At 37.6% G+C, this 15,264-nt stretch overlaps 1 protein-coding gene across 13 annotated transcripts in view; it reads right to left on the reverse strand.

Annotated features, from left to right (window-relative positions):
* Positions 1 to 15,264, reverse strand: part of PKP4 (plakophilin 4) — a 240,857-nt gene that overhangs the window by 56,451 nt on the left and 169,142 nt on the right. For 11 of the 13 annotated variants that reach the window (XM_047870213.1, XM_047870212.1, XM_047870214.1 and 8 more), the window contains 3 exons: positions 3,183 to 3,314; positions 2,881 to 3,071; positions 145 to 697 (listed from right to left, as the gene is read on the reverse strand). In XM_047870213.1, coding sequence (XP_047726169.1) covers positions 145 to 697; positions 2,881 to 3,071; positions 3,183 to 3,314 — 876 coding nt within the window. The remainder of the gene's footprint in view (positions 1 to 144; positions 698 to 2,880; positions 3,072 to 3,182; positions 3,315 to 15,264) is intronic. The other 2 variants (XM_047870211.1, XM_047870210.1) reach the window with 1 other exon arrangement.

Here is a 15,264-nt window from a genome sequence, read left to right on the forward strand (position 1 = left end):
AAAGACAAGTCAGCCTGAAGTCAGCAGTATAAATTTTGAGATAAAACTATGAGCTTTTTCCATTTTATCATGCTCTGTTTCGGTGACGACTGCACAGAAGATTTCCTCACCGGGCTTTATGTAGTGCTGTCACCTTGAACTCACCTGTCAGGCTGTCTGGCCGAGGTGGAACCATCCTTTCGTAGATTTCATACTGCTGCTGTCCAAATTGTTCCATGTCGTGAACAGTCCTTTGCAGTGAAGGTCCCAGATGTTGTGGTACGGCAGTCATCCCTGAGCGTTTGGGGGACGACGACCCCACCTGGCCTTGGGATGGGGAAGCTACTCGAGTCTGTGCATCCATCAGGGTCAACGGGGACCCTACTCTGGCGGTGGTTTGGTACTGAGGGGTTGGTCCGTTGGGATTGGAGGTCTGCCGGGAGGTGACTGACCCAATCCGACGTACAGCTGTTGGGGACGCGGGTCTCTGTGCAGAGTATGGAGATGCTGCCCGCTGAGCAGGTAATGTGGTTGAGGAATATGCACTGGGGTTCAGTGGTCGGGAGTCTGTCACTGATGGAGAGCCAAATCCACTACCCAGAGAAGTTCTCAGTGACCCCCTTGAAGGAGACACGCCTGTGCTGATAACATAAGAAGGAGACTGTGCTCTAGATGGAACTGAACTAACTCTTCTCATGGCCCGATTGGCTACTGATGGCTGATGAAAGGGGGGGGAAAAAAGAGAACGGGTTTATCCAGGGTTTTGTGTCCACTGTCATTACAGAACAAAATGCACATAGCTCACTACAGAACATGAATTCACTGCTCATTTTAGGCGTCTAAGTTTCTTTCCTTTTTATGCTTTAGAGCTGGATATTAATTTGTCCTTATTGTGCTTCTCTTGGTCTACTTTTTTTTTTTTTTTTTTGGTAGTTTAACCTCTAACTTTTTCCCCCTCAGAATCAATTAATAAAGAGAGATCTGAAGATACTTAATATTCCTTTTTTCTTTGTCTTTATATTTTTTACCCTCTTGCCTATGCATTTTTCACAACAGATAAATGTTACATTGCCATTTACGACAACATGGATGGACCTAGAGGGTATAATGCTAAGTGGAGTAAGTTAGAGAAAGACAAATACCATATGATTTCACTCATATGTGGAATTTAAGAAAGAAAACAAACGAAGAAACAAAGAAAAAAGAAACAGAGGAATAAAAAAACCAGATCCTTAAATACAGAGAACAAACTGGGAGTTGCCAGAGGGGAGGTGGACGGGGGGATGGATGAAATAGATAAAGGGCATTAGGGAAACACTTATAATGATGAGCACAGAGTAACATACAGAATTGTTGAATCAGTACACTGTACACAATTAAAAAAATGCTGGATTGCAAGTGTAAAGCATCACTGGATCAATGTACTTATTTTGTTCCCTGTGAGTCAATATTTTTGGCCATGGTAAGGCATTTGTGTAAAACAAAACAAAATTTGAATGTACCAATCTAAATGTAGCTAGAGGAGGGTCTATAATTTTTTTGTCCTTATGGGTTGGCCCCATTAATGAAAGGAATGTGATCAAATGTGGAATAAATGAATGTCTGGATAGGGCCTGGGGTCCAAAGCGTTCCTCTGTGTATCTATTCTCAAGGGACAGCTCAGTTGCACAGGTTGCCCCCTTGCAACCTAACTCTTCAGCTCTAGGAACAAAATCAACTTACCTTAAGTTAAAAAAAAAGAAAAGAAAAGAAAAGAAAAAAGAGGTAACATGACCACTTCTAGGGAGATAAACAAATGTCTGTAGTTAAGGTAATTATTATTCAAAAGTGTGACTTCAAACCAGCTGACATAAAAATTCACCTAAGCCGATAAACTCCTGTAAACAGTCTAAAGCTTCTCACACTTTTCCATCAAAGCATCCCTCATGCACTAGGAATATGATGATTGGAGAAGAAAAAAATAACATGCACTCTATTTTTGTTTGTTTTAATATAGAGATGTTTCTCAATACTTAAAAATTTCTTCTAAACTGTTGAGCCAAAGTGCCAAAGTCCTCTCCTGTTTCTCCTTTGGCACTGGGAAGCCTGACCCATGGCAGTGTTACCTTCAGGGCTTCCTCTACAACATTATGAGAGGATTAGTGTCTGCCTAACTTCTTGATCATCTTGGCATTTTTCAGTTCCAGAGAAATCACTGGGTACTTCGACAGACTGTTATCCCCACTGGTTACTACCACTCAGGATCCTACTGCTTCCATGAATTTTGGTACATGCTGGTGGATCGAAGTCTGTGAAGTGGCAGTGAATACGAAGCTAAGGAGGTTTTACAAATACATACACAGGCAATCTTTTTTTGACCAACAAGTGAGAAAACCCTAACTTAACAGAATGGCTACACTTCTAAACAACTTTCTATAGGCAAGAGTATCTATATTCTAGCAAAGAAATGTGATTTCAGGGAACAATTCCAAAGATGAAGGCAAAGCATTTTGGTTACAACAGGCCAGTGACATTTTATTCAGGTGTGGGAATAGTGTTCTACCCTCTAGGACTCTTCAGAACATATTGTAGCTCTAGTATTTTTAGAAACGCATAATCCCTAAGGCACTGCAACATTCTACCTAGTTTTCTAATACTCCCCCCACCCCACCAATATTCTTCCTCTCGTGCCAAACTTGCTTCCTCTAGAAGAATTACTCTCCTATATCTGGAATTTATTAGAATTTACTGATACAAGCTAATAATTCCTAAAAGTTTTTTTTACTATCACAGACTCTAATAACGTTAAATTGATTTCACTACTTTGTCCATTCTATAAAATCAATCCAGAAAGAATACTTATGACAGATATTCAATTAGGGAGGTTATTTCGTCACAAGGATCTTGATGTTCTTGGCTTACCTGAACCAGTGTTTGTCCTTCAGCTCTTGAATTCCTCACCAAATGGTTATTAGTTGATCCTATAAATGAATGCTGTGGTCTATTATCTGCTTTACTCAAATTCTGGCTGTTATGGAAACTCCCTGCTTCCTGGTATCCACTGTCAGAATAAGAATTCATTTGTGTTGAACTTCTTGAGTTACCCAATGATCCTGCAGGAATGAAACCAGCAGGAAACACCTTTACTTTACACTTCGGATGCTCATTTTCCAAAAAGCGTATATGAAAAGCAAATCGAATACTTAAAAGATAATACAACAGACCCTCACTTTCATGGAGAGATGTCTGCTCTGGTGAGTAGAGGGTCCCTTGTTCTGGCTCTGTCCTGATGAGATAGTTGTTGGGATGGACAGCGTCAGAAACTCTAGGTTTGTTTACACCAGTATTTGGCACATCTGTAAGAAGAGAAGTTTAAGCAGCAAAATCTAATGACAGTATTACATAAAAACTTGCTAAAAAAAGGTTCAGATATTTGTACCTTCTTATAATCTATATGTTAATAAAAGACTACTTTCATTGTAAACTGCACAATGATTTACTCTTTTCTATATGGAAGTGTTCCATATACCCGTTGTATTAATATGTTTTCCTAAATTTCATTAAAGTTGTTCATCCGGATTACCACCCCAAGTGAACTTACAAACTATGTTAAATTAAAATCTGAAAACTACCTTGTTCCTCGTTCCTCCTTGGAAAACTCACCACTCAGGTGACATCCTCCAAGAGGACTAACAAACTCAGAACAGTAGCCAAGTGTTTAATAAAAGGTCCTCCATACCTCCAAACTTTTGAAATAAAAACTTGCATGGTGTTTATATTACTGAGCTTGGTAATGAAACCTCTGAAGGTAGAACTAGGCTTTTATGTCATATTTCATGTTATCTAAAATCAGTGGAACTCAGTACGGAGTTTTCAGATTTACAAATGATGGAAACTTTAATTTTTTATCCATTTGCTTATCTTACTTGTAGTCTCTTTCCAAACTAATACAGACAAATCTAACCTGATCCTTGTTTTCTCTAGCCAAATCAGTCTCTTCCATGATCTTATTTTCCTTCCAACTGTACCATTGTGCCATCTTGAACTTAAAAACAAAACTATTTACTTCCTTCCCTATTCCTGCTTTTTTTGTATGCTACAGCATACAAATCGAGGTGGTGTAATTACACTGCCTGTCCCCATTTCCATTCATATATGACCTTTTTTCTCCATTACCTTCAAAATATATTAGCCCATGTTATGATTATCTTCACAACTCTGTCTTTCCTCAAATTTAACTCTCAGGTTGCTAGTAAACATTTTTTTCAGGAATGCCGGCTTCACTATCTCTTCAAAGATTTATATGAAGTCTGTATCACATTCTGAGTCCAACACAGAGTCCTAAGGATTTCAATGTCTTCATTTGTCTTTCCATTCTGACTTTCTTCCTTTAGCTATTTTTTAAGGCCCTAACTATGCAGCTATGTGAAAAGACAGGTGTAAGAGAGAAAGAGAGGGAGTGCCTGGGGAAAAGGAGCTTCAGAAAAATTTCCTTAAGGAAGTAATATCTTACCACAGGAGGCCAGCTTGCCCCTTCTTTACTACACTTATACCTCCCTCCACTAGAACATAAGCTCAGCATGAGCAGGGACTCTCGTCTGGTATGTTTACTGTTACTTCCTCAGTGCCTAGGATGGTACATTCCACTCAGTAGGTGCCCAGTAAATATGTGTGGAACAAACAAATTCCTAGTAAGAAGAACAACTTCTCTTTACTGAATGCTGATGCATGCCTGGCATAGTGCTGCAGCTTTAAAATGTTCAATAAAGTTTATCTATGTAAAGCGAAGTGAAACTTTTAGGAACTGCTGATCAAGCTAGTTTGGAAAGCAAATATAAGGTTTATAGGAGAGCCGGGAGCCCCACTGCATTCTAAACTTTTAGCTTGACGCTGAATTCAATCCAAGGTTTTGTTTCTTAGCCTCCAGAAAGATTCACTGACATTCTTAATATAGGCTTTTAACGACCTGTCTCCTGATTTATTATTTGACAGTACATTTCTAGGTGGTAGAGTTCTGTGACGGTTCTGAATTCTTAAACTTGGAATTTCAATAAAGATTACAGATTGTGTATGGTTTCCCTGGTACACACTGAAACATGATCTGAGTCTCCGGCAGGCTGATGATCCTGAAGAGTGATCTGCTTCATTTGTAAGTCTTGCGTTACAAGTTCCAGGGTTCCACAGCTCTTATATAGCACTTCTTGACAGAATTTTATGCAGGACTGAGTAAAATATGTAGTTTGCTAGGCTACTAGAGTTTTCTGTAGAACTGGAGTGCCTGGGAATAGCAATGCAAGGGTCAGCCTGAAGGCAGGGCTGTGCTGAGTCTACCTGGGCTTCGTTCGTCCAAATGAAGCCCAGAGACATTGAATACGAAACGGCAGCAGACATGGAAGCACCCCTGCGGTAGCTCCAAGACTTCTCATACATGGAAAGGGTAGCGTTTTTCAAAAGGAAGAGAGGTTTAGATAGTTCTTAGCTTCAGGTTTAGTACAAGATAAAACGTGGGACGCCAATACATCAAAGCTTTTGGCTTGGAAACACTAGGTGGCATGCAGTGTCAGGATCGGAGAACTTATCACCATGGAAACCGAAACCCATTAGAGTTCCATGTATGCCTCTTCATTTTTAAAAAACTATTAGGAGCTATTATTTAAATAGGAAAAGAGAAAGAGGCACCCTACAAATCTGTACCTCAGCAATTGTGTCTCCTCACCCAGCACATTTTCTCACAAACCATGTGGCAAACAATTGCGCTCATTTAAACTCTTCAAGAGAAGCTATTTAAAATAATCTTGGGGCACTTGGACAGCTCAGTAGGTTGAGCGTCTCTTGATTTCAGCTCAGGTCATGATCCCAGGGTTGTGGGATCTGGCCCCACGTCAGGCTCTGAGCTGAGTATGGGGCCTGCTTGGGATTTTATCTCCCTCTCTCCCTGCCCCTCATCCCCACTTTCTCTAAAAATAAGGTAAGTTAAGGGGCGCCTGGGTGGCGCAGTTGGTTGGGCGTCCGACTTCAGCCAGGTCACGATCTCGCGGTCCGTGAGTTCGAGCCCCGCGTCAGGCTCTGGGCTGACGGCTCAGAGCCTGGAGCCTGTTTCAGATTCTGTGTCTCCCTCTCTCTCTGACCCTCCCCCGTTCATGCTCTGTCTCTCTCTGTCCCAAAAATAAACGTTGAAAAAAAAAAAAATTAAAAAAAAAAAAAAATAAGGTAAGTTAAGATAAAATAAATCTTAAATAGAACAAGCACAAATTGTGAGATACAGGATTCTATACTGGTCACCCTAACAAATAAAACTTAACAGAACTAGTATCCCCCAAAATACAAAAACAAACAAAATAAACAAAATTACCCTGAAAGTAGTATAACCATGTACCCTCTCAGTGTTAGTACCTGTTTCTTATACTTTGAAATGCAATGCCTCAAACGATAGAATATAGAAAAGGACTTTGAGATGGTTAATTAGAGTACTAAAATACTAAATTCCCGTGTCCCCCAAATCCAATTTGAAGATCTAAATAACTAGGTTTAGAGAACAGGATATAAACTTCATTTTAAAGATTTCATTTTTAAGTAATCTATACACCTAACTTGGGGCTTGAACCCACAACCTTGAGATCAAGAGCTGCATACTCCACCAACTGAGACAGCCAAGCACCCCTATTTTTTATGTTTAAGTAAGTTTTAAGAAGTTGATAGATAAATGAGATTAATCTAATATGAAGTACAAAACAACCAAATTTTAAACTACGAATGAGGTCTTCAGTCATTTTTCTATTTGTGTAATGAAGCCCAATGTAATCTATATATGCAAAGACAAAAAGATACTGACATCTTAATCATTAGAAGTTAAATAATTTTCAATTTTACTATTATTTACTATTTTGTTGAAAACTTATAATTCACAAATTATATGCACATATATAAATGTATGTATGCATAGATGTTATACCTAAGGTAAGAAGACCCACTTCCTAATTACTGAATAAAGTATTCATATTGTAGTATGGTAAAGTTCAAAATTATTATATTTTTAAGTTTATTAATTTTGAGAGCGAGCGAGCGAGAGCATATGCAGGGGAGGGGTAGAGAGGAGAGAGAATTCCAAGCAGGCTCCATGCTGTCAGCGCAGAGCCTGATCTCACAAACCCAGAGATCATGACCTGAGCTGAAATCAAGAGTCAGAGGCTTAACCAACTGAACCACACAGGCACCCAGGTAAGTCTTGAAATTATTAATTATGCACTATTTGTGCAATCTTACTCTAAAATAAATGTCTTTTTAAAAGTTTATTTGGGGGGGGGGGGGGATGGGGGAGGGGCAGAGAGACAGACAACAGAATCCCAAGCAGGTTCTGCATTGTCATTGTGGAGCCTGATGCTGGGCTCAAATTCATGAACCGGCTCAATCATGACTTGAGCCGAAGCCAGATGCTTACCCGACGGAGCCACCCAGGTGCGCCTAAAATGAATGTCTTTTAAAAACACATGCTAGAGGAATAAAAGAAGACACTAGTCAAATTTACCAGATAAACCACAGAGCCTCACAGGATGGGATCACTTCATGCTCATTGCTATAAACTAAAATTAAATAGTTGGCATGGTGTGATTTAGCACAGTCAGAACATGCAACTGAGACATTTTTATGAGCAAAAATGACAAACGGAATGTCAATGCTATTTCTTTAATCTGTGTACTGAAGAATATGTGTTACTTTTTCACAAACATGTTTTGTGGGACATCAGAAATATATTATGGGGCATTTTCAAACCTGAAATTATCATTTTCCATGAAAATACATGTTTAAAAATGTAGAATTTGAACAAGCTTCAAGGTAGAATGAGATAATCTCCCATTTGTGTTTACGACTAGGAGATTATTGGAAACATGGCCCTTCTTGCCTATTACATTTCTTCTGAGTGCTCCAATATCACTAAAAAAAAAAAAAAAAAAAAAAAAAGGCAATTAACTAGAAAAAGTAGAAGGTTGCGGCTAGGAAAAATATTAGTGAGTAAGGGATAATAATGCTGTAGGGCTATGTAAATCTCATGTATTATCCACCCCATTAAGCTTACAGTGAAAGAGAAAATACAAAGTGTATTATCTTTTCTGTGATGTATGTCCAAAATATACACCAAGTATGCATAAAAATATGCTCAGGAAAACAGGGTAAGGTCTCACTAAAGAACTTAAATTACTGAAATTCCTCTGCTTTGTTAATCTATGTGTCTTACTGTTTAGAGTATATGAAACAGAGGTCTGTGCTAGGTGTAAAATTACCATGGAAACAGGAACCCAGAGATCAGTAAGGAGATTTTTAGTATATACAACCCTGTAACTAGTCTTTCTTAGTCCAGCATACTATAACTTTGTGCGAGAATCTCCTTGTTTGTGGCTGCTCTGAGTTGCTATGGTGTCTAGAGGTTTGCCCTTACATAAAAGATAGTGTAATATGAGTTTTTGCAGGACTCCTGTGATGGTTAATAGAATGAATGCAGATGATTTTTTGACGGCTAAGGGAATGGAGTATCTCACTTTTTTTTCTAACTCTGGACTGTGAATTGAAGTTAGCCTTCATATTCAGAGTGGCAACACTTTATGAAAAATATGAACAGAAAATTTTGTCTTATGGGGACTCAACTTCCTACTTGGCCATGGTACTGTGGCTTCCTGTAGGGCTACAGGCTCAGAAAGGAGTCTATCCACAGAGCTGTAGAAATAGTCCAGTGCCTTCTATGGCTAAGAAGTAAAGCTCTAGGCCAAATTCTGGAAGAGAACACGGATGATGGCCTTGAATAGACTTCTCTTCAGTAACTTCTTTGATATACATGAGTCACTTCTACAGCAGGTAACCCAATTATTGGGGGAAATGACATCATTGGGGAATACTGTTGCACAGTAAAAATGTAAATAGGGCAATGGAAACATGAATCATAAAAACATTCTTTGGTCTATAGAAGACGTAGATAGATGTTGACTGATATTTTAAGAATATTATAGACACCCAGAGTTTGTTGACTCAAATATAAATTACTGTGTGTGTGTGTACCCACATATGATACCCTTTAAAAGTTGGGCTTTAATGGAAGTAAAAAACTTATGAGAACAGGCAGAAGATCATGTTTACAGAAACTATTTCTAGTCTGGTTCTTAAGTGTGTCTAGGTTTCTGGGTCTTATGCATGCTTATATTATCTTTTAAACATTAAGACAAAGACTCCAAAAATTTTACTCATCTAGAAAATATTGAGTGAAAAGTCTTGGAAAGCAGAAACCATTAATGAGGTATCTTCCAGTTCACTTTACACTTTGCTCTAAACATCAATTAATCTGTCTTGAAAGCCACTGTAAAAGCTCATCTGTCTAGATTCAATTTCATGGTTTAAGCAAACTTTGTATCTACATAAGCTGGTATAAAGCACTTTCTTCAATTTCTATAATGACACATCTGTAAAGTATTTTATAGTTTTATATGTCACCAGAGAGATCTTTTGTTCATAATATTGTAAAATTCCTGAATTCCGTTCAGGAATACAAAATGATTAAAAGTATTTTTTAGAAAAAAAAAAAAAGGAATTTTTGCAAATAGTCATATTAAAATGAGTATTTATCAAGTATTTTTTTGTCTAGGCATGAATTAAAATACAGGTATCATACTTACCATAAAGAATTTATATCTGTAAGAGGAAAACTAGAAAAACAAGGACTTTAGAAATGTAAGAATGAAAAGAAATAGATCACACATGTCAAATTTCCAACACTGAGTTTACAGGTAGGTACTCATGAAAGGCCCTGGGCCTCTTGTTTCCTATAGAGAAAGCTGAAAAAAGAAAAGGATTTGCGGTAATGTCTATGAAAAATAAGTGCTCAAAATCATTCAAATATTTTTCCAAGGACACACTTTATTCCTTAGGGAAAAAGTGTTACCAAATATAAAAGTGGATATATTTGATAGCCGGAGATATAAGATAGATTCCCTCTGTTAAAAAAAAAAAAAATTCTTTGAAAAGACCCAGACAGGGGCGCCTGGGTGGCGCAGTCGGTTGAGTGTCCGACTTCAGCCAGGTCACGATCTCGCGGTCCGTGAGTTCGAGCCCCGCGTCGATGGGGCTGATGGCTCAGAGCCTGGAGCCTGTTTCCGATTCTGTGTCTCCCTCTCTCTCTCTGCCCCTCCCCCGTTCATGCTCTGTCTCTCTCTGTCCCAAAAATAAATAAACGTTGAAAAAGACCCAGACAAATCTGTAAAGGAGGATATTCACTACCATAAGAAATGAATGGGTCTTCTGAAACTAGGTTTTTCAATAATTTTCTTTTGGGTTATCTTTTTTGGTAAAGATTATCAAGATAAACCTAAATGCACACTAACTTTCTGGCATAAGAATGAAATGTGGAGTTACAGATGATAGCCTGCCTCCTTGGTATTTCCCAAAGCAATGACTGTTCACTGAGGAAGTATGGCTCTGTGTGTTGCAGAGATGGTAACAGAAAAGAAGGAGCTTTTAAACTTGATAATTTCTGTTTTATTTTAGGTAGTTAACAGAATATTTCTTCACATATCACTAAGAGCATGAGAACACTTAAATACTTATTTAATACATTTATATTAAACATGAAAGGTTAGAGGCTAGAACTGGATATGAGATTTTCATACAGTCCTAAATCACTGTATTTAAGTCTTTGAGGGATGTATGTAATCCATCCCCATATATTATGTGTAAATGGTGTAGGAATGGTCAGATACATTATTTGCTAAAGTAAAATGCAAATACTCTTATTTGCTGGTTGCCACACATCCATGAACCATGTCCAGTACTTTTACTGTAAGTATCTTTCCTGCAGATCACTTTACCATAAGCATTTTCAACAGAAACATTTTTGCTGTTTAATTGGCCATAAGGCAATCTTGCCATAAAAGATAAAAAAATAAAATAAAAATAACCGGCTGACAATTTGGTTTCTTTTCTCCAGTGATGCACTACTCCTATTTTTATATTACGTAAATCGTAGCCCTCATAATGGTTTGTACCGTGGCGCAGAGGTTTGCACCCACATTTCCCACAGAACTTTGGAACATCTGTCAAAAGACATGTGACAATATGCTAAGAACAAACAAGGCTTATCACAGCACAACACAAAATTCAGTTTCAAATACGCATCCTAGCATTTGAAATCTGATGCCTCTCTTAATAAAGAAATTTTAGTGAAAAAAGAAAAAGTGTGATGCCAAACAAGGAGACACATCAACAAGCAAAAAAAAAAAAAAAAAAAAAAAAGTGTTTAATACTATCAACAAAATACTTTGAAGACCCACAAAATAAAGTCAGTATTGCCATGATTCTACCTTCCACATTTTGAATGTATTCAAATATTTTGTGTTTTGTAGTAGTCTTTTACATTTTGCTATTCATTTTTCATGTTTCATTATGTCCTTTGAGTGAATGTCCCTCTTTTGTTTTTCGTGATTTTATCTTTACAGTGCAACTGCCTTATGGCTAGTTAACGCTGTGAAAGTGTCTGTGGCCGAGATATGTACAATGAAATTACTTACAATCCACACAAACACAGTGATAAATGTAGAGTTCTAAACTAGCAGAAAGGCTGAGGTCCAGCATGTTACAGAAAATTTTGCTTAAGTTAGGACTCATTTAACAAAATCCCAACTATGTGGAAATACATGTTAAATAGCATCCACTGGCCGAGAAACTCTCTCATCTACCTCAGAGTGGTTTCATTTGTGTCACAGCTAACCTTGGGAGTATGACCGACAGTTGGCTGGCTTTAACATGTGCCACTTTGATGTACTACTTTAACCCACAGTATGCTGAACCCTTTGTTTAAATAATTTGTATTCAAGTATTCTAAAATTTAAGTTTTAAAACTTTCATAAAAGTAGAGATCAACAAACCACCTCCCCAATTTAAGTTACAACATTATGCCATACTTTTTATGCTCCATTTATCTTTCTTTTCTACTATTATAGAATTTTAAAACAGATCCCTCACATCAGATCATTTCAACTCTAAATACTTCCATATGTAGCTCTGTAAAATAAGGACTTTGCAAAACTACATTTATTCCACCATATAATGAGTTCACAGTCAAATTTTCCTGATGTCTCAAAAATTTCTTTCTTCAGTTGGCTTGTACTAGTCAGGCTGAAATAAGATTTACTGATGGCATTGGACTATGATTGCTACTTAAGTACCTTAAATCTAAAAAGAGGCTCTCATACCCTCATTTTCATGTTCTTGGCTTACTGAGGGAACCATAGCAACAAACTCATAGGATGCTCCACATTCCGAGCTTGTGTGCAGGTTTCTCATGGTGGCATTAAAACATCCTCTAACCTCAGTATGTCTTGTAAACAGAAAGTTAGAGCTAGCAGCTTTCAGGTCAAAATTTTGTGGTTAGACTACTTTATGGATGGTGCTGTATACTTTACATCTTGCCATACTATAACGCTTAGAGTTGCTAAGGTCAGCCAATTCAAGTGATGGCAGCCCCATCTTTCCATATTTTTAAGTTCATCATCAACCTGTCTCCTAGTGCAATGGTTTCCAATGTGCAGCCAGGATCAAAAGACAGTGGTTTTTGCATACACTGACAATCTTTGCTTGAACCATTTCATTAGAGCATGCAAACTGGTGATTTTTCTAATTTTATTGTTCTTTCTACATTTATCAGCAGGAATTCCTTTGGCGTATTTAGATACCTTAAGATAGCTATTAATGGCCAGGATTATTTGGTTATCCTAAAAATAATCTGTACAGGATAGTAGGATAAACTTTTAATTCTTCTCTTTAATTACCAGTAATTAAATTAATTTACTTTTGAGTAAGGCAGTGATTCTCACACTGCACTGTGTGATCATCAGGGCATATTCAAAAAGTTGATGCCTGCTTCGGGCCCCAGAATTCAACAGCTCTGCAGGCAATTTTAATGTACAACAAAGTTGGGAACCTCTGGAGGTGTTAGTACCCGAATTACCTCCAATGGTGATAAACAAAAGTTTGTTGTTTGCTTGTTCTAGTAGTGGTTGTTGCATTTCTGTTGACAGAAAAATGTATGTGATCGTTTTGAGCCAGATATGAAAATAAAAGAAAGAAGAGCTGACAGGAAACATGACAATTTTATTAAATTCCAAGATCAGGTTGATCTCCAACTTCCATAAGAACTAATCAAATGATAGAAAGATCAGTAGTTTGCTGGTCTCCGCACAATGTTCTGATTTAATGAATATTTAAGAATTATTTAAGTGATTTTACTGTTAAATCTGTCTATAAAGCTTATGATATAGGAGCATTTGGAAACAAATGGCTTTTTAAAGCCTAATAACTCACTAAAATTTTATATATTCATGAAAATTTACGCTCCTAGACTCTGGCAACATAACAAGCATGGATAGGCATAGCAGTTGGTATAGGTAGGAATATTTGTAGGGACCCCCTCAGACTCTGACAGTCAGCACGAAGGTTGTTTTGAAGTAAAGACATTTGAAATTCAACAAATGTAGAAACAAGACTTCTTGGAGCATCCCTTATTTTACTAAAAGCAGAAACTTCTGGGAGTGAGGCTGCCATGGGTCCCTTCTGGGGGAGATTCATGGCATGAAAAAAAGTGGGAGGACCACTTGTACCTGCATAAACAAACATTATTGCAAAATTTCTTAGATCCCCATTGTTCCCCTAGGAACCTATTTGTTTTTCCCCCAGAAGCCTTTTTTTTTTTTTAATTTTTTTTAACGTTTTTATTTTATTTTTGAGACAGAGAGAGACAGAGCATGAACGGGGGAGGGTCAGAGAGAGAGGGAGACACAGAATCTGAAACAGGCTCCAGGCTCTGAGCTGTCAGCCCAGAGCCTGACGCGGGGCTCAAACTCACGGACCGTGAGATCATGACCTGAGCCGAAGTCGGACGCTTAACCGACCAAGCCCCCCAGGCGCCCCCCAGAAGCCTTTTCTGCCCACTTCCTCTCCCCCATTAAGCTAGGTAGATAACCCCTAGTGTAGCCATTTAGGTAAACTACTTTCGTGAGCTCCTATGTGTATCTGAATACTTTGGGATTATTTTTCTATTAATTTAACTATTGTCAGTTAAACTCAGTGGCTCCCTCAGTCACTTAACCTAAGAAGGCAGAGGAAAAGCCTCACTCTTCCCACATATTGTTAAGCATTTTTGGTGGGCAGTTTGACAATATGTGCCCCCAAAGCCCCCGTATACACACTTGCCCAGGCAGTCCCACTTAAAAAAATGTAAGTGACAAAGATACTCAGATGTGCAGAGAAACCTTTTACCATTGTTCGTCAAAGTAAAAAACTGGAAAAAAAAATTTACTAATAAGGGATTGCTTACATAAATTTTCTAAATTATGGGTATTTAACCACTAAAAAAGAGGTGTGTCTTTATATACTGATAACAGAAACACATGCTTGGTTTTCACTATGCCGTTAAGGAAAAAACCTACATTATAGAACACTGTATAATATATCCTCACTGAATTAAAAACAAAACAAAGCCAAAGGTGTGTGTGTGTGTGCGCGCGTGTGAGTAGGTATCTACAGAGGTGTGTGGGGCAATGGCCATTGTATAGAAAGATGTGGGAATGAAGGAAATTTTACCTTTACTCCAAGTTCTTCAAGACTTACTTTTTGTAAAATATAGAAGGCCTTTTGTAATAAAACATTAACAAGTTAAGAGAACCTTTTTGTGGTGATCAGGAAGCTATAGTGTTGTAGCGGTGGTAAGAAGAATATCATGACTATGTAGCTAAAAAGGCCTGAAAAAATAAGGGAGGAAAAACTTGGCTGGTTTTAACAGAAAGTCGTATTCCTCCTGTTATTTAGAAGACAAACAGGAAGGAATGAATATATGATGAAATTTTGTCATTTGTACAATTTATAGCCATAATAAATCATAACATCCAAAATCCTCAATAAAATAATAGTCCTTTACACATGATTGCTAATCTAATATTCTATTTATGAACATGTATAATATAACTTCCTATTCTATGTCCTTTATAAATCTGGCACATTTCTACTGAGGCATAAAGTGTTCCCATTTAAGTTTGTGTCCTATCTCATGATGTGCTGATGCTTTTTTGTATTGTAAATTACTTGCTCCAGATGGAGGAAAAAAAGAAATAAATTGACTTAGGGCTAGTCTCACATTTATCTCTTATCTTCAGTATTTGTTTTTTTTGTTTTTTGTTTTTTAACCCACCGCAGTGGGAAGAAAGTTGTATCTATACATTTTAGGAACAAAATTTAAATATGTAAACAAAATACAAAACCCAACGCCTATAAAGT

The sequence above is a fragment of the Prionailurus viverrinus genome, chromosome C1 (genome assembly GCF_022837055.1).
Source record: "Prionailurus viverrinus isolate Anna chromosome C1, UM_Priviv_1.0, whole genome shotgun sequence".
NCBI classification, from domain to species: Eukaryota; Metazoa; Chordata; class Mammalia; order Carnivora; family Felidae; genus Prionailurus; species Prionailurus viverrinus.